The 27,934-nt window shown below is 38.7% G+C and overlaps 1 protein-coding gene across 2 annotated transcripts in view; it reads right to left on the bottom strand.

The window, feature by feature from the left end:
* The window catches only part of CDH6 (cadherin 6), a 49,589-nt gene extending 24,853 nt beyond the window's left edge, over positions 1 to 24,736 (bottom strand). The window contains exons 1-2 of one of the 2 annotated variants that reach the window (XM_069492505.1): positions 24,509 to 24,736; positions 21 to 315 (exon numbers count right to left, since the gene is read on the bottom strand). In XM_069492505.1, coding sequence (XP_069348606.1) covers positions 21 to 315; positions 24,509 to 24,736 — 523 coding nt within the window. The remainder of the gene's footprint in view (positions 1 to 20; positions 316 to 24,508) is intronic. The other variant, XM_069492506.1, reaches the window with a different exon arrangement.
* Between the last annotated feature and the right edge of the window lie 3,198 nt (positions 24,737 to 27,934).

Raw genomic sequence — 27,934 nt, 5'->3', positions numbered from 1 at the left:
TGAAATCACATCTCACTCACCGACATCAGACATTTCGGGTACGGTGGCTGTGTAAACCTCTTTGGTGAATATTGGCTCATTGTCGTTGATGTCATGGATTTTGATGATGAATTCAGACTCGGGCTCCACAGGTCTCCCTGTCCTTCTGTTTATAGCTTGAGCTCGAAGGATGTAAACGGGCTTTTCTTCCCTGTCCAACCTCTTAGTGGCCTGTATGTCGCCTGTGTTTTCATTGATAATGAAGAGATCTCCTGCTCCATCTCCTGAAAGGATATATTTAAGTGATCCATCTCCTCTATCCTGGTCTGAATGTAACTAGTGTAGGGAAAAAAATTAAAGAAAGTAAAAGTCAAGAATGTGATCCTAAACCGTTTTTGTCTTTATGGTGCATGCTGCGTTAACTTTTATTCAATCCTTTCTAAGGCATACAAGTTTTTTTTTTTTTCCTTTTTACTTTTTACATAACCTCTCAGTAGTAAATGCCATTCATTAATGAACATGTTCCCTTATAATTATAGAATCGTCCAGACCTGTAACAGAATTTGGGGGAAAATTTAGTAAGCCTTCTTATTTTGAAGAGAAAACTAATAGCTTGAGCAGTAGCAAGATGTCCAAGACATATTAGGCTGGTTGGAAACTATTTCCACTATTTTATTATTTTCACTACAGATTTCACATTCTACTAATACACTCCCCTCCTCACTTATATGTACACAAACATATTAGAGAAGCAATATACATTGAGAAAGGGACTTTGTTTTTATTTAATCAGAGAGATCTGGGTACATTCTGCTTCTACACTAAATTTACTCCCTTGGTGAATTTAGGGAAGCTAGGTAATTTCCTTGGGTCTTTACTGATGGAGATTATAACCACTTTTCTGGGAAGATGTGATTATTTATGAAATTCAACTTGAAACATTTGAGAAACATCATAAGTGCTGCCATGGATAACGTCTTGAAAGCCACCTGGCTAGATAATTTAAAAGATCATATAGAACAATAACATTTAACATTCAGATTTTAGGATGAGATAGGAAAGGACCTTCTAGTAATTAGAGCTAGCTTAAAATTGAAATAGTCCGTCTTATGAGGTAGTGAGTTCCCTGCTCCTGAAGGTAATCAAGCAGAAACTCTCATGATTAACCGTCAGTGAAATGGGTCTGGGTAAAGGGTTGAGTTAAATGAATGCTAAGATACCATGAAAGCAGAAGATGATGATCCCTACTTGGACAAGTCGTCCATGTTTATTATCCCAAAGATAATTTCCATAGCGTTGAGCTCCCTTTGTTTCCTTTCCCACCCAGCCAAAATTTCCGTAGTATCTCATAGGTCTTCAGATAATCTAACCCTATTTACAAATTTTTAAAAAGTGCTTTTTATTGAGGAGGACTATTTATGAGCTCCAGAGTAGTGAGTGTAAGTGACATATAGACAAGTTAGCGTTAGTAGGAAGGCTGCCAATCTCTGCCTTGTTTCAGCCATGTCTAAACAGCAACAACACAGCAACAACAGCAACGGGTAAAGCAACTCTGCATCCTCTGGATTAATATGAAATGCTCAGAGTAGCGTCTACACATTTGAAAATAGACTGTTAGGGCAAAAGGGGACTTTAAGAAATAATCTAACCTAGTCTTTCTAAAAGTATATTCCATGGAATATCATTTGCCCAAAATGTTGAGGTTAAGAAATACTTCATATTTTGCCTCTGTCTTGGAGTCTTTCATTCATATTAAAGCTGTGTCTGCAGTTTGAAACTATTGACTTTTTAAATCTAGCTTTCCCTAACTTTCTTGTTTAAAGAATCCTTTTTGGGTGTGACCCATTTAGATATCTCCCATAATCAATTTTCTAAGAAAGATACTTTGGGAAACACGAACTAATTTAATCCATCATTGTAGCGTCAGGAAAACCGAGGCTCCAGTTTACGTATTTCCAAAATCACATGGCTCCTGGGAAAGGAGTCAGAAGATTCGAACTTGAGCACGAGAAGAGGCTTTATAGATTATTTGGTACAGCTTCCTCATTTTTAAAGTGTGTCCAATGCCACACAGCTAAAGCTGGTTAATCGCTCAGTGTTTGGGGAAGAGAATATTATTCATACAATTAGTAGTCTTGAAAGCAATTTGACGGAAATAATGGAAGATAAATGTGAACGGGGAGGAAATTGCTTAGAAGTGAGACGAATGCAATAAGAAATGTAAAACAAGAGCATTTGGTGATTTGTGTAATATGATATGCTAAGGAAACATTGAAACCATGACGACACAGAAAGAGCCACTGGGGAAAGTTTAACTCTCCATTGTCAAATTCTAATGAGTGAAGAAGGCTCTTAAAAAGCCATTTCATTAACCCAGGAGAAAGGAAACCAATGTCACTGCCTGGCAGATCCTTGCTCCAGGTCAGCGGCCTGGCACAGTGTGGGGGTGCTGTACCTCACACCCGAGTAGGGGCCACGTTCATCCTCTGTCACTCATCAAGTGTAAGACCACAGCACAATCAACCTCCCTGAGCCAGAATCCTCACCCACAAAATGAGGATAGTAAGAGCTACACACCCAGGGTGCTGTGAAGATCTAATTAGAGACCATATACAAATAGTGCGTTAATCTCCACGAAAGCATGCAATAAAAGTGCTATATGTGTTTTATAAGCTATAAAGCACCTTCCAAATTTGATATTGCTACTATTATTGGCCCTTCATTCATAAGCAGCATATTTTTTGCTCTTATTTTGACTTTGAGAACTTTATTTTGAGGACTTTTTGAAAACCCAATTTTATAAACACATGGTATCTCTAAGGTAAAATCTGTCATCGAAAGCCAGTATTCTTCTACCGGGGGCAATTGTTGTCTTTACATGTGATTTATTCTATCATATTCTGCGTTCCACTAGATTATACACTCTCCTCGGCCAGTTCTTTCACCACTTTCATTCAATATGTAATTGTTGCACACTTAGTAGGTGAGTACCACATCTGGCCACATGATTTATTCAGGTAAAAGTAATCAGAAACTTATTTTTAGCTGTCAAGAGAGACCATTTCGATGACTCATGGAACAAACACCCAAGACAATGTAAAGGGCAGAGGAGGCGCCAAATAAGAGTGTGAACAGGGATTGCTTTGCAGATCACAATTCTGATTTATCAATATTTGAAAACTAGTGGGAAAATGCATCTCTTCACTCAGACATTGTCTGATAATAAAACAATTTAACCTCCTCCCCCTCGTCCTCCCCAAGTGCATTATCTGGGTCTGGCAGAGTACACACAGCAGAAACCTCCATAAGCCTGGGTTTTTTTTTGCTCTTCACACTCCTCCCCTTCCGTTGAACTCCCCTGGGGCCAGTTATTTTCTCTATTCTTGGGGAAAAGAGGAAACACAAGACATCAGTGCCTGTGAAAGTGGTGGCGACAACCAGACATTAGGGGTTTATTGAGCACTTAGATTTTAATTGGATTTTTTCTTTTGTGATGTCATCCATCATGGCCACTGTAAACGACAGAAGTTAAACAACAACAAATAAAAGGTTGTAGGCTGCCCGAGGCATGTTTTTACTAATTTCAGTTTAATGTGGCTGTTCCATTAAGTTTAATCATCTGGTTCACTTTTAACGATTCACCATCAAGCAAAAATTATCCACTTCCTTCGGTAAGTCACATCTCACCTGTGGCTAGTACGACGTTTACTAGTGGACTTGCAGCATTTTCTGCCAGAGGGAGCTCTTCTTGGTCTCTGTTTGTTTCTGTTTACTTTTTTTCTTCTTTTTTATAAATGCAGTGCCTTGGCAAATAAACACAGGAATCTGTGGCTGTGGATGTGGCCCCTTGGAGGGTGGCACCAAAACTGTGGAGCATCTTTGCCTGCTGGGTGCGGTGCTTCCCTGGGGACATAGCACCTTTTTACATGTTACGTGTGCTGACTCCAAGGCATAACACCAATTGTGCAGAATTTTAGTGGTCCATGAAGCAGCTAATGCTGCCACAATGCTCCCATTTCCTGTGTGTCCCTAAGTCATTATCTGAGTCAGTGACTAAGCTGAGTCTTCTAAGCATACGTATTGTTGAGACAGAAAACAGAAGCTTATGTAGATGACATACACAGGGACGGTACCTACATCAGCCTGACATGGGCTTAGGGAGGGTGTTCAGTGATGTTTAGCTGACATGAAAGATTGAGTTATGGCTAATATGCTTGTAGGGTGCAGTACAAATGTAATGTTGCTCTTTATTAAGAAATGTAATAGTTGTCAATCTGAGATGTCATGGGCAAAGAACAGTGCTAGTGAAAAGATGCAGCCTGCCTGGGACTGAGGGAGAGAAACAGCATGTACAGCAGAGAGAGAGGGAATACCTTCATGCTGGATAGGTTGAATATCACTTCAAATTAGCAAAGTAAATCTATGATTAAGTTATACCAAACTGAATTAATATATATATATATATATATATATATAGGTGCTGATGGCTGTATATGTACATACATTTTTCTGTATAATGCGTGTACAAATATACATGATGCTAATAAATATGCTTAGTGTCATGAAAGCCAGGGAGAGCCTTTCGGGTAGAGTTTACATCAGGAAGAAATTGAACCTTGTTTGAAGTACATGGCAGGGAGTAGAAGTTCATTCTGTTTTATTATAGGATTGGGTAAATAAAAATATCTTTTAATAAAATTTCATACTACATATTTTACTCTGCCATATTTGAGTGTTAATGATTTGGTATGAGTCAACTAACTTATATCTGATGATTATTTTACAAATTAAAAGGCTGATGGCAGCATATTATTGTGGCAGGGTCCTAGTTGTGGGTCAGCTGGGCACGTGGCTATGCAGCCTTGTGGTTAAGTTTTCACAATGTATTAATGATATGCGTGAATGTAAAGGCGGCAACTTCAGTGTCCCTTGCTTACTAGGAATTGGCTGCTCTAGACTTTTCTTTTTTCTTTTTCCCACAGGCTGCAGTGTAAGTGAGGCGGTGACCTGGCTTTCACCAGGCTGGTAAGGACAATGCCGAGGGGATGTCAGCCACAAAGTGCAAAGGTTCCAGAACAATCTTATATCTGACTATTCTGTAATGTGAAGTAGAAAAAAAAAATCTTACTTCAGCCATTGTATTTTTGAGGTTTCGTGTTGTTGTTGTAGTAGATCTGCCTCTCCCCTAACTCAGTGTGGTTCTCAAAGTGGGGTCCCTGGACCACCAGCATTTGCATCACCTGAGAACTAGTTAGAAATTCAATTTCTCACCTCCAGAATTGGAAACTTGGGGGATGTCCACCCAGCAATATGTGTTTTAAGAAGCCCTCCAGGCAATTCTGATGTGTGCTCAAGTTTGAGAACCATTGCCTTAATGGGCAAAATCATAATGGTTTAAAGCATGGACTGGGGGGCAAGGAGAAGAAATGGGTGTAAATTCATGCTGTATACTAGTTCCGTAAACTTGGGGAACGTAGTTAACTTCTGCAGCTCTGTTTCCTCATCCACATCATGGGAATAATAATGATACTTAATTTGCAAGTAGTTTGCTCTGACAGTTAATAATACAATGTATGTAAAATGCTTAACTGAGGGTCTAGCTCAGAGAAAGCCTTTGATATGTTCCCCTTGAATTCATAAACATGAAGTATTTAAAAGGTGGATTTTGAATGTGGAAAGATTTGGGGGCGAATTTTGAAATTTCCCATTAATCAGCTAAAGTAATTAAATTATCTTGTTTTCATTCTGTCCTAAGATAGAACGCAGAAAAGTTCACACTGCCAGCTATTCCTCCTCTACCTGCCCCTGAGATGTTGGTCTCCCTTTGGCCTGTGTCTTAGGTTTTTGTCTTTTCTCTTCTCACGTATTCTCCTCACATGAGCTCATCCATCTACTTTCATGGATTCAACGACTGTCTATATACCATCGATGCCCAAATGTATACACAACCCCAGTGCAGACCAATTTCTTGCAGTCTAGAGTCAAGGATATAATTGTCTCCCAGGCAAGTTTCTTAGACAACTTACATTCAGTACATCCCAGTTGACCTCATCACCATCCCTCCAAAACCTTTTCCCCCTCTTGTACGTCCTATCTCTGTAAAGGCCACCAGGGAATCATCCCCTCTGCTGCCATCCCCGCATTCCTTAGGCCACCAACTCCTGTCAATTCTACCTCTTACCTGTATCCTGACTCACCTAATGTTCTCCATTTCCACTGCTGCCCTCCTGGCCCAACCCACCACCTTTTCTCATTGGCCTAAGGAGGGCATCCAAACACATACCCAGGCTTGCTTCTTTTCTGTCTATTTTCTTCTCTGTAAATAGACCAACTTAACAACACCAACACTGATTCCAAAGATGCCACTCTTTTCTGAATAAATCCATCAGCATCTTCTCTTTCTTCTTGGGATAAAGCTCCCACCCCCACACAGCCTCTGCCCCATCTTTGACTTCATCCACCACCATTCTCTCCCTAGCTCTCCTGGTTCTAGCCATATTCTTGCAGCTTTTTGAAGAACATTACTAGCTTTTTCATAGCTAGACCTTCCTGCATGTGGTCCCCTTGGCATTAAGCCCTTTTAACATCTTCACTTGGTTAATGAAACTCAGATGCCAGGTCTGCTTAATCATTTTCTCCTCTGGAAGGCCTTCCTGGTCTAAGTTAGCCTCTCCTCCTATATGCTCTCAATTCATTCCCCACTTAGCCATCGGCCCATTTTATTTTCCTTTTTTGATGACTTGTTTTACAGCTGTTTTCCTAGCTAGATTGCAAACTCATAAAAGAAGGAAACAAAACCGTCTGGATCACTTCTGCATTCTCAGCACCCAACATACTGGCACATTACAGATCCTCAAAAATTAATGATAGCAAAGAATGAATGGATGGATGTTGTAAAGATTAAATTGGATAAGATGGCAATGATCAATGAAGGTTTCTGTCACCTAGCAGACAATCAGTAAATCTTAGAGTCCTTTATCCCCTTTCTCACTTGAGGTTAGGCTAACTCTGTATATCGGGAACATACATTTCTGAAGTCACCAGATAATTTAGCAATTACTACCAAACACTAGGCACATGGTTTAATCTGAAAAGTCTGAGGGAACAATTCAAGTTATTGCCTCAGATCTAAAAAAATTTCTTTAATAACAAATTCAACCTCAATGGGATAATAAAACCAACTTGTAATGGATTTGTTGACAAGAACAGACCAGTTATAAGTACATTGAGTTCACTAACCATTATAAATACAAGGGTGTTGGGTCAGAAGTCACCTGTTAACGGTGAAAAAGCTGCAAGATTTTACTGAACCCTGTTTCAAGTATCACTCTGTTGCAGAAACTAATAGAAAATGCTCCATTTCACAGAAACATTGTTCCATAATAAAATAATTTAATTCTGTCAACCAAGGCCATTTTAAAACATTTATTGGTCTGAAGTGTTACATACAGCAATGCATAAAAAAGCATCTAATACCTGCCTTCTACAAACTTGTAATTTAGGCTTGGAAATACTGACTCATATATAAAAGATACAGAATAAAAGCAAAAATTAAATACTTGAGTACTGTTACTATTAGTTAGGGATAACAAACTAAGTGAAAAGCTGAAGAATAGCATAGAAGGAACTTGTAAGTTGGACAAGATGAAGTCAGGGAATGCATAAGCTTTTTGATGGTTTAGGAAGACTTCTTGGAGAAGCTTAGATTTCTGATGGGAGAAAAATGATTTAGTAATGGTATGAGTGTGTGGCATGGTTTCAAGGCTCAGTGTGGGAGAAAACCAGAAGAAGCCTTGAGTATGTGCCTGGGGTAATAAAAGCCATAAAGTCAGCAAAAATAGCAGCGCTCCTTCCCTTGAGTTGCAGGGTCACATATTTTCTCACACTGCACTCGGATGTGCAAGGGAAGATGTAGCTTCCTTTTTTTTTTTTTTTTTTTAGTAGCTTATCCCTCAAGCCCTGGTCCCATTGAATATTAGGAACTCGATATAGTTTGAATATTGATTCAGTAATTTAGTACAATCTAAAGTCTGCCTGATTCAGTAATACAGTTTCTGTAGATAACTCGTTTAGATAAATCCCAGGCTTTCTGGTTTCTTTCTCCTTCTGCTCCTGATTCAGTCTAAGGTGACATCTGGGAGTATGAAGGACACATGACACATGGCCTATGTCAAGGAGGAATCTGGAGGCTTTTGGAACCAAGGACAGTTCCTGTCCTTTCCTCTGACCCGCGGGTCTCTGGACAGTATCTCTCATCCATTACTTTCCTCGGTGCCATCTGCGGGTTTGGCGGGTAGAGCCATGACCTCGGCTCTCCAGGGTCCAGGCGACTGGCTTCATCCCGCCTCCCCCGATTCTGAGGTCTGGCTATGACTTCTTTATTGCTCTTGGCACCTGTGGTCCTAGCTACAGGATTGCTTTGTCCTTGGCAGGTACCCTCTATGGGATCAATCCGCCCCCTTCTCGCTCCTGGGAGCCAAGCAGGACTTGTCCCTCACCACATGACTGCCCCCAAGGGAAGTGGGAAAAACCTGCTCCGCCTTCACCTTCACCCACGACCTTGCCACTGCTCCTCTCTGGGGATCTAGATTCATATGTCTCAGGGTGGTAGAAACGAGAGTGTGTTTGTGTATCTGATAGCCAGGAATGTGAAGTCCCTTCCTTGGTTACGGGAATACCCCACCACCCAAGTTTCCGTGGAAGGAAGGGCCCATTCCCTCTACAAACCCTGAGACGATAACGGGGGTGGAAAACATGACCTGCAGCCCAGAGTCTGGCACAAATAACGCTGGTGACCATGTTTACAGGTGGGATTAGTGGGTTTCATTTTGGTGGACCAGGCCCATCTGTTGATACGTTAAATGGGCCCTAAAAGAATCTAGAAAATCTCTTTTTTTCTCCGAAAAAATCTGAGATCAGTCTGCCTTCATATCTGATGTTCTTTTCCTTTTTTCATTTTTTTTTCTTTTTTGAGACAGGGTCTTGCTCTGTCACTGGGCTAGAGTGCAGTGGTGTCATCATAGCTGATTGCAACCTCAACCTGCTGGGCTCAAGGGATCTTCCTGCCTTGCCCCCCTGAGCAGCTGGGACTACAGGCACGCACCACCACGCCCGGATAATTTTTCTATTTTTTGTAGAGACAGGGTCTTACTCTTGCTCAAGCAGGTCTAGAACTCCTGGCCTCAGCCTCTCAAAGTGCTAGGATTACAGGCAAGAGCTCCCTTGCCCAGCCCCATGTTCTTTTCCTACTAGACCATGTTACCTGTCATGACCTGCAAAAATTATCTGCTTCTATACAATATAAATAATTCAATGGATTTTTATAACAGTGCAACTATATTATCTTTAAAGTATTCTCTTATATGATTCATCCTTTGGCAATTGGTCTGGCTGGGATTTGGGAAAATAATGATAGAAGTCATTTATTAAGCCCATACTGTGGGCCAGGAAATGAGCTGAACTCCTCACATAGATTATATAATTTGTTACTCTCCATAACTCTATTCTTATCTGCTCTTAACTGATGAGGAAACTGAGGCAAGATAGGAGGTAAGTAACTTCTCAGCATCACACAATGAAGAGGACAAGATTTGAGTCCAGGAGGTCTAATCTATTAGCCACGACACAATTTTTTTCTGTGGATCTTTGTGTCCAGTTCTATGAATACAAAGGCTCAATGTACCGAACAATCTTTTGAGTGCTGAGTTGCCAAGATTTATCTAATTCGGTGTTTCTCAACCTGTGCACTATTGACATTTTGGGCTGGACAATGGTTTGTTTTGGAAGCTGTTCTGTGCATTATAGGACGTTCAGCAGCATCCCTGGTCCCTACATGCTAGGTGCCAGTAACATCTTCCCAAGTTATGACAACCCAAAATGTCTCCAGATGTAGTCAAATGTCCCCTGGGGTCACAAAATTTAGAACATCTATCCATCCATCCATCCATCCATCTTTCTATCCTTCCATCTTTCTTCTCAATATGTACCTTTTAACTTTTAAGATGCACTTAAATAAAACCACAGGGGGTTCTGCATTTGCAGAGATTCCATATGACCCTACTCAATTCAATCTTTTATCTTTTGTTAGATTTAATAACCACTGAAACAGCCCTTGTGTTATGTGGAGGAAAATTTTTGACAAAGTGCTAAAAGCAAAAGAATTTTAAGTCTGAACACAGGAGAAATTTATTAATTCCCTTGACATTTATCTTTTACACTCAATATCTTAAATTCAGTGTCAAAAGTACCAGAGTAACTATTACATGAACAAAACTTTAGTGCTATAATAGTGGTAGTAGGCAGAATAATTCCGCCTTCCCCTCCTGCCCCCAAAAGATGTCCACATCCTAATTCCTGGAACCTGTGACTGTTACTTTACATGGCAATAAGGACTTGGCACATGTGATTAAGATACGGATTTTGAGATGGGGAGATTATCCTGGGTCATCCAGGTGAGCCCAGTGTAAGCACAGGGGTACAGGGGTCCTTGTAAGTGAAAGAGATTGGGGGGAATTAGAGGCAGAGAAGGAAATGTGACCATGAAAGCAGCAGGGAGAGAGAGAGAGAGAGAAAGGGAGAGAGAGAATGAAATTGAAGATGCTGTGCTGCTGGCTTTGAAGATAGAGGAAGGGACCTTGAGCCAAGCAATACCTTGGCCTCTAGAAGCTAGAAAAGATAAGGAGATGAATCTTCCCCCGGAACCTCCATAAAGACACTTTGCAGACACCTTGATTTTAGCCCAGTGAAACCCATTGCAGACTTCTGACCTCCAGAACTATAACATGATAAATTTATGTTGTTTTAAGTCACTAACTTTTGGTAGTTTGTTACATTAGTTCCTTATTTCTGGAAATCAAGGTGAATGGAAACTACATGAGGTCCCTCAAGAATTCCACTGGAAGAGGGAAAAAAACAAATTCTAAGTGAACACTTTACTATGTATCAGGTACTACAAGAATGCTTTGTGTGGTACATCAGTTAATTTTCACAATGACTCCAGGAAATAACCTTTATTTTCTCTGTTTTTTCAAATTAGGAAACTGAGGTCAGAGAGGTTAAGTGATTTACTCAAACAAAGTTAAATGCAGACCTAGAAAGGATACAAGACCTGCCTGACTCCAAACGCTATGCTCATTCACATCAAAGCGTACTGCCAAAGCAACTCTCCCCACAATGATTATAAACGTTTCTGGATTCATTGTACTTATTATTTTAGACCCCAGGCTAAGTTATTTGTAAATTCTGTTGGCACAAATGATACAAACTATAATAAATGTTATTGTTCATTTGGGATTTATCAATTAAACGAATGCCTTTTGGTTTATCAACCGCATGAGTTATTTCCCCTCAAAAGGCATTGTTTACTGCCTTTTGTTTGGTGTCTAAAGTCCAAAGTCCTTCTGGTCTTGGCAGACTGTGACATTAGTCTCAGCTCCTGCTTAGTCTAACATTTTCATTTTCGAAAAGTCAGTGGTAGATCAAGCTGAGAGCAGACACCCGGTCAAAAATTGATTTAGTAAGGCATTGTAACTCACCAGTTATAATCCTGCTGTTTTCCTCATAGTGTAATCTCTTCAGCAATTGCCAAATGTAAGGACACACACACACACATTCCTCCTGCCCCCCTCTCTCTTTCTTTCCGTCTCTCTCTCTAACACATACATCTTGGAGGAAAATATTAACAGGTAAAATGCAAACATTTGAGGTATGATGATTCAAAAGCAGAAATTTAAATTTTTTTTTTTTTTTTTTTTTGAGACAGGGTCTTGCTCTGTCACCTAGGCTAGAGTGCAGTGGTGTCATCATAGCTCACTGCAACCTCAAACTCCTGGGCTCAAGCAATCCTCCTGCCTCAATCTCCTGAGTAGCTGGGACTACAGGCACAGCCCACCATGCCTGGCTAATTTTTCTGTTTTCTGTAGAGATGGAGTCTTGTTCTTGCTCAAGCTGATCTTTAATTCCTGACTACAAATGATCCTACTGCCTGAGCCTCCCAAAGTGTTAGGATTACAGGCGTGAGCCAAAGCGCCCAGCCAAAAAAAAAAAAAAAGAAAAAAAAAAGTGGTTCCTAATAGCTAATGAACTTTTCCCAAAATGTGTTTTTCTTGAAATGTAAAAAAAATATGTTGGATATTAAATTCTTATATGTTGACTCTTCGGATCTAAAAAGTTAACTCTGTGTATCTTTATAAAACAAGTAGTTGACTATTTCCTCTTCAAATTCATAACTCTCAAGCATCCGTTATGTGCACAATGAGTGAATTGAATTCTGTAACTTCTACAGTCAATGAAACAATGGTGAATGATTCTAGGAAAGAGGATTATGAGCTTATTTATTGGGTTTTCTTGCTTGGGAACCAGCTTAGATTTCAAAAGCTCTTCTTCCTCTTCTTCCTTTTCTTCCTCTTCCTCTCTCCCCACCCCCTTTCTTTTGCTTTGCAGGAACTAACTGGAACAACAGTGAAGAGAAATTTGCACTGCCCGATGGTCGCCCTGGGGAGAGTGTTCTCACTGTGATGTTAGTGCCAGGATCTTGTGTGTCTCTCTCCCCAACCTCCCATTTCTAAGCATTTATGCCATCCATTGTCTCATTTGTCCACCGTATCTGAAATACTCTGCTACTTTATCTTAGTAATGTGATCTAAGGAAAGAGTATTAGACTTAACCCCCTCAAAAAAGCCGAACTCCAGCCCCAGCTTCTTCCTCTGCTGCCCCTGACCCTGTGATCCCTGAACCCCTCTCAGACTCTGTTTTCTCACATGCAAAAGGAATGAATCCTGCTCCGCTGGAAGAGTGGTTATGCTGATTGTTTGAGGAATGCTTGTTCATGTGAGAGCATTTTATGAACTGTAAAGCCTGAAAAAACTTAAGAAACCATTATCATTGCACCTTACTACAAATTATCTGCAATGAAATGCTATGAAAAAATAATCTGTGATGATTTTTAGCCTGCCAGGGAATGATTTCTCTTGTGTTGTGTTCTCTTTTCTGTCTCTCCCATTCCACACCTTCCCCTTCTTTAGGAGTTACTTGCTGGTTTGCATGGCAGTCCAATTCTGACTGCCATATTATCATTTTAAAACTCAAGGAAAGGATGTCTAGACTGTTGAAAAGGAGATAAAAGTGAATAAAGTACTGCCACTCAAGTTTGCTCATCATTTAACTTTTTTCCTTTCTTTTTTTCATTTCATTTCATTTCTTTTTTTTTTTTTTGAGACAGGGCCTCCCACTGTTGCCCAGGCTGGAGTGCAGTGGCATCATCATAGCTCACTGCAGCCTCAAACCCCTGGGCTCAAGTGATTCTCCTGCCTCAGGCCCCCAAGTAGCTGGGACTAGAGGTGCATGCCACCACTCCCCGCTAATTTTTCAATTTTTTATTTTTTTTTTTGTAGAGATGAGGGTCTCACTCTTGCTCAGGCTGGTCTTGAACTCCTGGCCTCAAGCAATCCCCCTGCTTCCACCTCTCAAAGTGCTAGGATTATAGGTGTGAGCCACCGTGTCTGGCCTATGTCACTTAATTTTCTTGACTTGATTTTAAAACTCTACTTTTCTTTAAAAGGCAAGTGGGTTGGCAACCACCAAGATCATAGCTTTAATACAAGGCAAATAGTTCTTCTTTTTCATATAATTTACGTGGTTGGGAGGACAGAAACTCAAGACTCAAATAGGATAAGAAAGTGCAGTTGACCCTTGACTAACAGGGGTTTGAACTGTACTGGTCCATTTATACTCAGATCTTCTCCTGCCTCTGCCAGCCCTGAAACAGCAAGACCCAGCCCTCCTTTTCCTCTTCCTCGGCCTACTCGATGTGAAGACCACAAGAATGAAGACTTTTGTGATGATCCACTTCCACTTAATGAGTAGTAATTATATTTTCTCTTCCTTATGATTTTTGTAATAAATTTTCTTTTCTCTAGCTTAATTGATTATAAGAATACAGTATATAACATATCTAACTTACAAAATATGTGTTAATGTACTGTTTATGTTATTGGTAAGGCTTCCAGTCAACAGTAGGCTATTAGTAGTTACATTTTTGGGGAGTCAAAAGTTAACATGTGAATTTTTGACTGTGTGGGGTTGGTGCCCCCAACTCCCACATTGTTCAAGGGTCAACTGTAAAGCTTGACCTAATTCCTAAAGGGAAAGTTTGCTTCCTAGATGATATTTATCTGCATTGACCCCCTCCTCCCCCCAAAAGTCCCAGGCTCCAGATCAAGAAAGGAAAGAGCCAGATTCTTATGTTTTACAATTTACGAAAACAAAACAACCAGCATGCTAAAGTTCTGCATAACTGTATTTTAAAGCAGGGTTTTCTTTGCATTTCCTCTTTCATGTTTCTCTTCTGAATTGTTTTCATAATATAAGTAGTAGAAAGAGTTAAGATGAGATTATTTTGTAGAAATCATTATTTTTCTCTGTGAGAACTCAAAATATGTTGATTAGAATATACAGTTGGTTAAAACATTAGTCATTATATAGAATTTTTCCTTGCCTGTATTATCACATTTCTCTGTATAGCTGATTCATTTTCTGAATCATTACAATCAAAGCTTCTCAGGTCTTAAATGATTTCTCTTTTATGGAACATTCGAATTATCTGTACAGTGTAGCTTAGGAATTTTAAGAAAAATTTGTTTTCAATCAGCCAACTCTTTTTGCCTTTTTTTCATTTTGTTTCAAATTTTCTTCTACTAAGACCCAAAATAATGTCTGATTCTCATTTGTAAAAGTCTCGAAGGAACTGACTTTTATGATAACGACATTTTTATTTGTTATAACTTTTCTTATTTTTCTTGTTTATGCACACACAACTGTGTTGTCTTTAGTTTTTCTGTTTTGCACTAAGAAAGCTTGAGATTTTCTCCTTTGTATTATAAAATATTAGGGCAATTTTGATGTGAAATTTCCAGAGGTAGTTTCCACAGAAGGACTTTCATAAGAAACTTGGTTTATATGCTTGCTGTCTAATACATCCTTGAACTTTAAACATTTCAGATTTTTCAGTTGTCAACTCAATGACACAAAACGCTAGCAATGATATCCATATTAAACCATTGCATCAATCAATTAGGAGGCATGGAGATCTAATATCAACCTGGTGACTATAGTTAATAATACTGTATTGTATTGAGATTGTCTAGGAAATGTATCTTTAATGTTCTCTTATACACATAGAAATGGTAATTATATGAAGTGATGGATATGTCAATTAGCACAATTATGGTAATCATTTCACAGTGTATATGTATACCAAAACATCACATTGTATGCCTTAAGTCTGCACAATTTTTGTCAGTTATACCTCAATAAAGCTGGAAAAAATCGGGAAGCAGTTTTTACATAACAAGGTGGATTTTTATATTTTATGGTAGCTGTAGCTTAATTCAAATAGTATTTGGTTGTTTCCATGTGCAAAATCTGTATTAGGCACCACTGGGGTTATAAAGATGAGTAACACATGTAGTTCAGGGTCTTGCAGAGTTTACAATGATATAAGTATTCAAAAGCTTAAATTCAAGAACTAATTCAAAGAGCATGCCTGGAACACAATACAAGACACAACTCAATATATTTAAAATTGAAGTTCAACCTTAAACAAGAAATTAATTATTTTGCTCTTAAAAAGGTGAAAGATTCAGGGTAATTTAATAATTAAATCAATAGTAATTTTCCCACAACAAAACTTTGGTTCAATAATATAAGGAGATTATATTAATTCTAATTTAACAATGATAATTCCAACTTAAAATCTCAAGCAAAAAGAGTCATTTTTTTTGAATTGTGAGGGCACCTTAAACTTTTTTTTTTTATTGAAAGGAAACAAGACCTAACCAGATTCTAACATTTCACATCAATTGAAATAATATAGACCCCAAATTGTAGCGTCATAAAAATGACGTTTTCAAATGAAATGATAGGCAGATTAAATTGGTGGAATCCACAGAAGTCACCAGGATCATCAAATAATGTGAGGTGTATAGTGTGCATTCTATCTTTGTCTTGCTTGGGATAATAAAGACAACTTCGTATTTTTATATTAATATATACTTAGCACCCTGATTGCTGTTGACGAGTCAGATCCAGCTGCCTTCGCTGTTTGGCACCAGCTCCTAGACCATAAAACTTGACTTCCCAACACTGGACACTGGCGCAGTCAATCAGCTGCTCACCTTTGGTTCTTCTTTCTCTTCCTTTTTCCTGTTCTTTAAAGCTACACGTCATAGCAGGGCGCCTTCCTGCTTAGACGGGTCTTCTCTTAGCTCCTTACTAGTAGGTAGGATATGCCAAGCCCCATTCTGAGCCCTCATTATGTATTAACTTAGTCTTCACCTCAATAATTTTATTAATCCCCTCATTTAACAGTTGAGGAAACAAGGGGGCAGAGGGAGATTAAATAATTTGCCTAATATTACACAGATAGTGAGGAGTGCAGCTGAGGCCCAAACATAGTCCACTATAAATACGATGCTATTAACTTACGATCTCTAGTGAATAATTGTTAAATCAATGAAAAGCATTTTCTCTCCAAATATATCTGAAAAATGCCACAGCGGAGATAACTTCTTCAATTGCCTTGTTAATGCCAGTCTCCGTTCCCTCTCCTCGGCATTAAATCCCACATTCCGAGTGATAGTTCAACCTTTTTCTTATACCCCATAACTGTCCTTAAGTCCTAGGAAACACACCAAATCACCTGAGATATTTAGTCATATCTTTCACGCACGTATGCATTTTAATCTTTTAAAATGCCTCTTTTTTGTGCATATATATTCTCTGTGAATGGAAGACTGGAAGAAACTATAAATATTTTCCCTGTGAAATATTTTGGTATGCTGCTTTTCTTCTTATTCCAGGTCACATAATTTCAAATTTGATTCCTTACACTGGCCTTTGAGAATACCTGTTACTTATACTTATTTATCGATAATGGCAATAAAAAATATCTTTCTTATTCTTTTACGGGGAATGCTGCACTTCCTTTAGATCTCTTCTTCAATTCCAGAGGGAAAGATAGGTTTGCAAAGAATGCTGACATATTTACCATGCTCACGAGGATTATATTTCATTGTCATCTTGATAACTGACAACGTAAAACTTGTCGGAAGGCGGAGTTTGCCGCCAGCAGCCTACACCTGCACAAAAAACAGTTGCCTCCTTGAGGTTCCAACGGCACTTTAACATCTAAACATAATCTCCAGCTTTGACGAAGGTTGTCAAAGAGAAGAACCCCCTCAACAAAAACCTGTTTATTTTTCATAAAAGATGGGTGGGAACATAAGGAAGACATTTGAAACTTTTGGCTAGAGAGGTAGTGGTCTCTAAAACTTAAATTTATAATTCTGGTTATGATATAGTCTTGGCTTTTTATATGAGGGGAAATGAAAAAAATCTCAGTGGTTTTAGAATCTATTGATGGTTGATTACAATATGTCAGGAATTTCTTATCTGATTTTTGAAACCAATTTCAGGCAAAATTACAATTAGGGATTTTGATTTTAAGAGAAATATAGACTAGGATGTTGGCATTCTGCATATTTATATTCCCAGCTGCCATGGTGGACCCAGGATAAGACAGAAAATGAAGAACTCTGGTGCAAATCAAGTATTTACAAGGTTTACTAAAAACAAGTTATGCTAATCAATAAAGGAATACTTGACAATGCCTGCAGAAGAGGTTCCAGGGAATTTGTCCTAACGAATGTGGGGCCTCTCTAACCTTCCAACAACCTCTAGCTCCCTGCAACTTGTGGAGTGTGAAGGTAACATAGCCACGGTGGGAACGAAAAGGATCCAAACTCTTAACTCTCTTTTATTCACCTTGATCCCTCCATTTTGTTCAACAAATTGAATTCAAGCTAGAGGCTAGAGGATTCCACAGGCATAATGAAATGGGAGCTGGAGGATTTGGGATTGGGTCCTCATTTGCCTTGCTATGTATTATTCTGCTTGTGTGGCTTGGCCAGTGGAACAGTCGCCTTTGGGTTTAGGACCAAGGTCAGACATTCTAACTTTCCTGCTCTCTGCATGAGCTGCGCATACAGTGAAGTTTAAGTCAGAAAATTGCTGCTACACAGGACATTTTCTTAGCATCATATGGCAAATTGAAGCTTTTGTCATTAAGAAAGTGAAATTGGTTGGTCCATAGTGGAAACACAATGAAGATTATTGCCAATAATGGTGGTTGGGAAGTTACTTCTTGAAACATTTTTTATAAATACATTCAATGAACGAATGTACACATGCATTTTCTTTTAAATACACTAACCAGTGGAAATATAAAAACGTTAAATGGCTGAGCATTAAATTTAAATGATGAAGAAGAAAGACGTGCCCAAGGCACTTGCACTGACTCAGGGAGAAAAGATTATTGCAGGCCATTGAACCAGAACAGAAGTTTAGAGAAGATTATCAAGGGAAAGAAAAAGACGCTTTTTTTAAAAAAAAAAATCACAATGACCAAAAAGATCACGAATGGCACACCTAATTTTAAAATGCTCACATATAACTATTTTGAATATCACTGATGTGTTCTGGAAATGAAAATCAAGAAAAAGCAAAAAGAACATGCATAAGAATAATGCAAGCATATTGGCGTAGCTCTTACACCAAGAAAGTTCTTTTTCTCTCTACCCTTGGGTTTCGCACAATAGATTCTCAGTAGATATTTGTGATATTCAGTAAAATGCAATCACCGAAAGCATGTTCTGGGTTGTTTTTCATCTGTGCATGGGAATGGCTCTGGGAAGCGGTGGACATGCAGGGGAGGGGCTATCACTGAGCAGGGAGTGAAGTGGTCAGACAGTGGGGTCACTGTCAGGGCCCTGGTCGTGGGAGACTTTGGGCTGAAAGACTTCACTGCCCTGAGCCTTAGTTTACTCGTCTGTAAAACAGGCATATAAATAATGCCTGTGCATTAGGGTTGCTGTGAGGATCCAATGAGATAACACACTTGAAGCACTTAGCACGGTGTCTGGGACACAGTAATGCTCAGTAAATATTAGCTATGACAATGCTTTAATCTGATGCTATTTGAAGTGACAAATGGTTCAGTGACTCTGAATCACCCAATGAATTAATGTTAGGAGGGTTCTATTCTTCAGTTTATGCTCTTTTCAAGAAAAAATTGAATAAGATAGAAAGAAAAAAACTATATTTTAACAACAGCATATTTTAAGTGATCTTTCAGAATGGATAAAATATTGCCTCACATTTACTAATTTGGATCATGTAATTACAGGAACAAATAATTGCTCATCCCTAATTTTAAAGGTGTATATTGCTGACAACTTTTATTTTTATGGGCTGTTAAAACATTACTGTTTAATTATCTTAAGAAGAGTGGCTTCGTTGAATTGGGTAGACATTAACTTTAAAGAGTCCAGCGAAAGGCCTATTAGGAAGACCTATATGTTAGCATCTCAAATAGACCCCAATTTTCATGATATTTAAAAAAAACACAGCCTATCAATTTTTTTTTTTTCAAAACTCTCAAAATGAAAACCATCACCAACTTTCAAAAAGCTAAGATCAGATAATACCTATGAAAGTATATGGTTTATTAAATTCCATAAAGACAGATCTCCTGGTATGTTACTAAAGATAGAAGTATCTCAGTGCTTCTGCTGGAGGTTGGTCTTGGCTGCACTGTGTGTGGAAGGAGGTGAGAAAGAACATTGTGGAGGCTAAAACGGAGGAGATGGGAATTAGGCATTGCTGTGGGCTGCTTAATGATAGTGTGCAAATCTTTTGCCTAAAGTTAGGAATAATTCTGAGATTTTAAATGAATTCATCTTTGTATTAGTGAATGCCCACGTCTTTAAAATCTAATCTGTATCTACATCTAGCTTTGTTCTTCTTTTCTTATGGAAAGTAATATCAGACTACATACCGATCATTGTCAAGAAATTGCTACATTATATAAAGCTGGCTTGAGGGATATGGGGATTTCTGAAAATGGAGAATTATAATACTTCCCTCCATTTTCCCATTAAATTTACATAAGCCAAAGATCACCCAAGTGGATTTTGTACAAAAATCAAATACTGTTTCCTTGAGCTCCTGACAAGAAAATATGTACCTCTTTGTGTTTTCTGTGTCAGTGTGAGGACCCTTTCACTCTCCTGGTTGTTCAATCTTTAAATCTCTGACTCTTTGAACCTCCGGCCTTCTCTCCTTTGGCTTCTGCATCCAATTAATTGAGAGGTCCTGGCAATTCTCCCTCTGCAGTATCAGCTAACACCTGCTCTGCCTTTGAGATGGGGTTCAAACATCTAGGAAGCTCTGCTCAATCCCAAACCCTTGCTGGCCCCTCTCCTTTATATTTTGATAATACTTTATGGATGCCTGTTTTATCATTGAACTTTCCACATTTTGTTACAATGATTGGCAATAATATCCAAGGACAGTGGTTCTCACATTTGGCATCATGTTTGAATCATAAATAATTAAAAACCAACTAAGTCAGAATCTCTGGGGAGGTGAGACCCAGGAAAGGCATTTTTAAAAGCAGCGCTTCTCAAATTTTAATGTGCACACAGTTCGCCCGGGGTTATTGTTAAAATGCAGATTCTGATTCAGTAAGATCCAGGGTGGGGCCTGAGATTCTGCATTTCTAACAAGCTCTCAGGCTAAAACAGTTCAAAGTTGTCCCCAAATGGCCATGCATTTTAGAAAACAAAAAAATCCTATCCTATCTGTTTCCATATCTATATCTTAAGCTCACAAACTCTTACTCAATACAGGACCACTTGAGTAGAAGTATTGAGATTTTCTCACAAATCAGAATTTGGTTTCAATATTTCAGCTATAATTGACCTTGGCCACTTTTAGTCTCAATAAGCGCATCCCTGCCCAGCCCTGCCTTGCTGGTGTTTCTGCATCAACATCTCTGGCAACAGAACGCAGTGGAGGGCTGAGCACTGTGAAGATGGAGGAGGAGGAGGAAGGTCTCATTGCTTGCGCTTAATTAAAATATGATGGCTGCTCCAGCCCCTGGACTCCCTCTTTTGCTGGGTGACCTCACGCGACCCTCCCTCTTTTTCTCCCGTCTACACCTGAAAGTCCTTTGTTTCCCACACGCATTCTCACGTTTCCCTCACTCCATCAAATTCAAGTCGCTGCGGTCCGTATGATTTACCCCAAAGTAATTTGAACAAATCAACACAAATATACACAGATGTTTGCAATGTAAAATTTTTTTTCTACATTAAGTGCTATGTGCTCGACAGCATTATTTTGCCTCAGTTAACGTTTCCATCCTTCCACGTACAGATTAATCTTTTCAATTTTAAGCACCCAGGATAGGATCTGAGCAATTGTAATTTAGTTGGGCTAATAGTATGATTAAAAGTTTTATTAGCTTTTCTACACCTTTATATGTCTACATATAAAGTCCTGTAGTTCCCAGAGTGTGCGCTGAGGCAGCCTGGGGTGCAGCACGGAACTCGCTAGGAAATCTTTTAAAATTTGCAGGGAAATACAGTTACACGTGACCTCTCCCAGACACCTTGCCAATTACTAGCTCCAGGTAGTTCACAGTGTCAACAGTAGGTGGCACTGCATTCCTTTTGATGATGTCATACATTTCTAAAGCTGGGTTTTCCACGGTGGCTGTGATAAAAAGCAGTTACAGTGCAAAAATCAGTGTGGGAAAGAAAACGAGGTGAGGTGATGTCCAATCTGATTGGGAAGTTGTGCAGTGTCCAATAGATGCACACATTCCATTTGTAACCAACTGTGGTTAAGACTGAAGTAAAAATATTACATTTTTTGTCAATTTATGTGTATTATTTTTTCAAATGGTTATCAATTTGTTAGAAGAGAAATACTTATTAAGGTGTTTGAGCCTAACTACTTAATAACGGAACTGTTAGGTATTTTTAAGCTTAAAAGCACTGTGAAAAAGAGCTCTGTCAACCAAAAAAGTTTTTGGAACCTCTGCTCTAGTCTAATCATTTTTTGTTTTTAAATTTTTTCTTGCCCCAAAATTTCCTGACCTAGTGGATCTCGATAATCACATCTGGTGTCTGCTTTATTCCAAGTCAATTAAAGGTGGACCAAGTTGTTGCCACAAATGAGGGATAATCCCTCCATTTCTTTCTTCTTTTTAAAAATTTATTTTTATTTTTTCTATTTTTAATTGTCTGTTGATATCCTTTAACTTCAAGGATGGACTTGGGAAAATGCTGTATCAACAGTTCAAGAACACCTCTTACATGCGTGTGAAATAGCAATGCTGGCAACGATGCCAACTTTTTGCCCTTGATTTTTCCTCCAGCTAATATCCTTTCACGTGTTCCAATTCAAGGAGGAGACGGACGGGCACTAGGGAAGGACACATGACGGTGCGGTAGGGAAATTTATTAGCTGCCAATAAAATACCCAAATCCAACTGATCGAGTCAAAGCTGTGTCTGTGAAAGGATTTTGCCACTATTCTCTGTATTTTCCACTGAGAGATTTGTTAATTACCTCATTTTACTTCTGCAGTGCTATAAAAGTCTATATTCCACTTTGACGCATTGTGCATAGATTTAACAGAATGTATGCAATGAATTTTTCACCAATAATAGTAACTTTATGCACCTACTATGTGCCAGCCACTAGTGCCTATCTCCCTTAAACTACACTGCAACTCCAGCAGGTAGGCATTGCCGCATGCATTTTCTACATAAAGGAACTAAAGCCCAGAAAGGTTAACAACCTGCTCTCTCTCTCTCTCTCTCTCTCTCTCTCGGGCACAAAATTGGCAACTGGTAGTGCAGCGAGGCATTCTCGCATCTGCTCGAGCCCATAGCTTGCAACTCCCCTCCCCCCGCCCCCCCGTGGCAATATTACCTTTCACAATTATAACTGTAAAACTGATTCTTATGTGGTTTTACCCACTGCTGTTTTGAGTATCCTGAAATATCCTGGCCTTTCTTTAAGAATAGGTGGGATTATAGATGTAAAATGGCACCATGATTTGAGAAGAAAAGCAGGAAGAAAAAAGGGATCCATCTTTTAGACAAGGCACTTTTTAAAACTTAATCTTGTATGACAATAATGCTGTTTGTGTTGTAAAAAGTGCTTTAAAGATTTTAAGATTATCATTCTTTTATAATCATCACCATATTAACATTGTGTTATTGAAACTTCACAAAGCAAGTGGAGTGAAGTACAAGTGAGTGAACTGCCTTTTTCCAGTAGTCACACAGCGTGTGAATTTCACAGCGAATACATGGCTCGATCCTGGGGGATCTGTGTTGATGCTCACCCCTTCACTGAATACTTCCTCTCCCACTTTATTCCACATTAATAATTCACTTCATTGGAACATTGCCTGGTTACCTCAGCTCAAGCCAGGGATGGCTTTCCTTCGTTGTAAATACTCAACGAGAATCTCTGCACACAGTTAGTTATTCAGGGATATTTCATGGCAGACTGAAGTATGAACATGCAGCCCTTAGAATCTGCAAAATTTATGTTACTTGCATGGTATCCTAATATAGACGTTTTAACATCATAGCTGTAATCATAACGGAAGACATTTTATCATGTATATTTTTACATTCACCCTCAGTTTGTTTATGAAGGGATGTGCGACAATGATTTTTTTAAATCAACACCAACTTATGAAACACAGAATCTGCAAAGTACAAAACTGTATCCTTGTTTTTTTCTTTTGCATCTTTTCAGTATGCAGATATTCTGCAACAAGAATGGGGCTGGTGATAAAATTCCAGTGAAACTCACGATGACAGTCTAACCGAGCTGTTTCCCTGACTCAGCTCCAGTAATTTGGAAGGGCTATAATAGTCCAGGCCTCCTCACTTTACTTTCTGGAGTCAATAAAATGGTCAGATGATATTTGGAAATAGCACCTTTATATAACCATTTTTCTTTTTTGTAAACCTTGCCATAAATAAATCACAAGATTTTGAAATGCCTGGCTCTTGCCAATTATTGGAGATAAGATCAAACAGCAGCAGCAGCAGCAGCAGCAGCAGCCACCACCAAATCTAAGGCCGTGGTGGGTTTTGACAGCAAAGGGCTCACTTTGGTCAGGGGACGGTGGTGCCATAGGTGGCAGAGTTAAGAAATAGTTAATTTGAACTTGGCCAAAGGACTATAGCTCAGAATGTTTGCTTTCAGAATGAGAAAAAGAAACCTTCTTTTCCTTATGACTTAATCACTCAATTCCTATTTTTAATACACCCTACTTTATTGAATAGCTGGACCACATTTTTTAAGCTAAAGTAAAAATTAAAGGATTTATGATAATCCCATGCGGATGGTTGTGGGCGTTTCATTTTCAACTGGAGCATATTCTCTCTCTTTGTTGCAGTGCTAACATTTCTCAGCTTCTTGCTACAGTCTTTTTTTCCCCTGAAAATACTCAAATGAAAAAAAAAAAAAAAAAGTCTTACCAGATAAGGAACAATGCTTACTGTACTGGGAACTAGTTCACATCCTCCCCGTCTATTTATTAGAAGTAACTTCTTCAGGCTTTTAAACCCAGAACGTCAAAGCGCCCAAAGGAATCCTACCTTGCCCACATACTGATAATCGGATCCCGTGTATTCCTCCAGGAGAAAGAACTGATTCCACATCCAGCTCCTTTTTGAACGGTTCAGCTCATTTTTGCTGTTTCCGGAGAGCTCCAGGGCCCTTTTCTTTGCTGGGAAACCACTAGTCCTCTTAGATAATGGAGTTGAGAAAGTTGGGTAGGGCTGACCAACCCAAAAGAGCAGAAAGAAGTACCGGTAAGTTCTCATTCTGATGGCACTGCCGGGTTTCTGGTAGCGAGTCCCCCTCTCCTGGAAGTGCCTTTTGTTCACTGCACTGGATCCAACCTCATTCCTCCTTTCTTCCTTAATGTTCTTTGCTTGGCTCTCAGAGGATATCTGGAAAGAATAATAACATATCAAGCATTTTTAGAGATGCTTAAAATTCAGTGTTAGAGCAAATAGGCTGGAAAAAGAGGACAGAAATTTGAATAGCAAAACAACAAAAAAAAAGTTGGCTATCAATTTTGAAATGAGGAATACAGTCTTTCAGATATGCTAAATGGAAGGCATGTGCCGAGTAAGAAGCTGCTGTTTCCTTTCTTCTTTTCTAAAAATCCTGTTTTAAGCAATGGCATTGCTGTAGGTCAACACACCGTGGATTATTGCACTGCTCTTTTCCCTCAGAATACGTGGGCTGAGATCCGGTTAGAAGAAATGAGTTTGTGTTTCTGGTTCTATTTCCGTATTTATCCTCACGAACAAGTCTAACGCAAAGAATATCACAGACCATTTGAATTCAGTTGAAAGTGGATAATGTTGAAACCTCGCTAGAAGGCACCGAGTCCTTGGGAGGTGCCAGGCGTGTCTGCAGACCTTGGCTTTGCAGGTATATAGGACCATCAGGTCAAATAGGGTTGCAAAAGACCACCCGCCTCCTCTTTGGAGTGCACGTGAGCACATTGAAGAGTCTGAAGTGAAGTTGCTAAAGTGGTATTTTGCAATGATGAGGATAAGCCCATACATACTGAATCCAGCATTTCCCAAACTTGCCCAGAGAACTTTTTTTCCTCCTAAGACCTGATAGCACTATAGGTTAGCTGATTGAACAACCTATAAAACTGGTATTTAATGGACTGTAAGAATTAAATAAGCAACTTTATTCAAATTTCTTTAGGAAGTCTTTGGCCTTTATCTCTAAATGTTACTCGTATCATAAACAATCAAGCATATTTGTTAAAACTGGTCAAATTACATTTTTCTTTGTTAAAACTGTATAATTACAGTTTCTATATAATTTTCATAGGTGCATCAAACATATCTCAGTAGTACAGTGAAGGCCATCGACTGGCTTTTCAGAAAAGTCAGCTATTACGTTTGTGGGTAATAATTTTCCATGGCAAATATTAATTTTCAAGAATACAGCCTACCATTTAATAATTCCTAGGGCCAGACTACTTGGCAAAGATGCCCCAAATTGGTTTACTAGTTTATGCAATTAAAGTCTTATATGCCTTGATTTTCTTTATAAACTTTTCTACATTTAAAAAAACCCAATAAATTACTCCTTTATATTGCTATGTGATATAGGAAAAATATTTTCTTAAACAATAGTAACAACAACAACAAAAAGAAAGTGTTTTGTAATATAGAACATAGTAGTAATTGAAGTGGTACATTCACTCTAAACCATGCAGATAAAGAAACACGTCTTAAGTCGTCTGATTAGTATTTTTTTCTCTAAATCAGAAAAGATTGGCTCACTTGATTCCTATTATTCTACTAGGTAAATGTGTATGTGACCAGGTTTTTTTGTTTGTTGTTTTTTACTCCAGCAATGAGTAATTATAACCACCGAACACGTGGTTAGTGAAAGCTTTCTATTGAAAGATAAGTGCAATATTTCATAGCATTCGGCATTTTAAGCCCTTTATTCCATTATTATGCATCTTCTTGACAGCAGGCTGGGGAAGTTGAAAATTCCACAGGTAAGTTAGATTAGTACGGTGACAATTAGTCATGCTGGAAAAGTGCCAGGCAACAGTATCCTTGTCATTATGCAGCCTTGGTACAGGTGTGGAATGAGTGACAATCAGGTAACGATCCATCTTCCCTCCCTCATGGTTGGTGTATAAAGGGAACCTGGAAGATGTACGGAGACAAGCCCTCCAAAGACATCCATTCATTTTTAGTAATAGAGATTACACTGAGGTTGATTCCATTGAAATTACATTTTTCTTAATTTCTCACATTCTCCATTATTTGCAAAGACAAATCCTGCGGTGAAGAATTAGATGTCTGCGGCTGCCCTCCGTGAGCGCCCCATGGTGCTGGCAGAAAAGAGGGATTTGGAGAATGGAGGTGTCAGCTGTTTAAAAGGCAGACTCCTAAGGGCCATTTTAAAGAAAAACCGATCCCTGTGGGTGTTGTGTGCAAACTCCACAAGCTGTTGCCACTTGATTATTAAATATTAGTTCTTTTTAATATCACAGATACCAAAATGTCAAGTATGTCATTTTTTTTCTAACTTGGTAATAAGCTTTTAAAGTGATACAAATTTAAGCAATATTTCTAAGGATGCTATAACATCAGTTTTTCTCTTTTTGTATCAACTCGACAGGGTGTGTCCTTGTTAAAAACTCATTATGCAAAATTGAATTACTATGATCCATTAAGATTTGTGTTAGTTTTTTAGACAGATAGACTTCTCCCTGAAATTCTATAGATTTTTTAAATTAAAAAACCCTCTAAATTGTTGAACCTATAACTTAGCAATTGTCATTTAGTACTTCTTAATAGGCAGGATTGCATAGTGGTTAAGGTCAGCAATGCTGGAGCCAGACTGCCTGGGCTTAAATCTAGCCTCTGCAACACAGTCTCTGTGAACTTGGGAAAACTGTTTAATCTCACTGTACCTCAGTTTCTTCTTCTGTAAATGGGGACAATTACGGTACCTATTAATACCTCATAGGGTGTTGTAAGGATCAAATGAGGCATTATGTGCAAACCATGTAGAACAGTGCCTGGCACTTAGTAAGGTATTAATAAATATTAGCTGTTATTATTACTAATTATTTATTGTTATTCCTATTTGTATTGTATGTGTAGAAACCATCCACATCACATTGCAAAAGTCTGCAGAAGATAGCATAGTTCCCTCTTAGGCCTAAATGCTTTTTTATTGTTCAGAAAACATCTCCAAGCAAGTCAAATTCTCTTACAATTAAAGAATAGAAGCACTTTAGAAATCAGAATTCATTCATATACTAATTGTGTGCGTGTGGACTTCAGCATTGAACAGTAATCATACAGAAACAGAAACGGCAGGGATACTGTATGTCTTCTCTCCAGGGCTTGCATGAAGGGGAATATGGGCAAAAAAGAAAGTTCACTGGAAGATGGTGGAGGATGGACCCATTCACAGAATCTATGTATTTTTTTCTTTCCATTTTATTATGTTAAAGTTTT

The sequence above is a fragment of the Eulemur rufifrons genome, chromosome 17, assembly GCF_041146395.1.
Source record: "Eulemur rufifrons isolate Redbay chromosome 17, OSU_ERuf_1, whole genome shotgun sequence".
Taxonomy (NCBI): Eukaryota; Metazoa; Chordata; class Mammalia; order Primates; family Lemuridae; genus Eulemur; species Eulemur rufifrons.
Note: the sequence above shows the minus strand (reverse complement) of the source record. Positions and strands in the feature narration are given on the sequence as shown.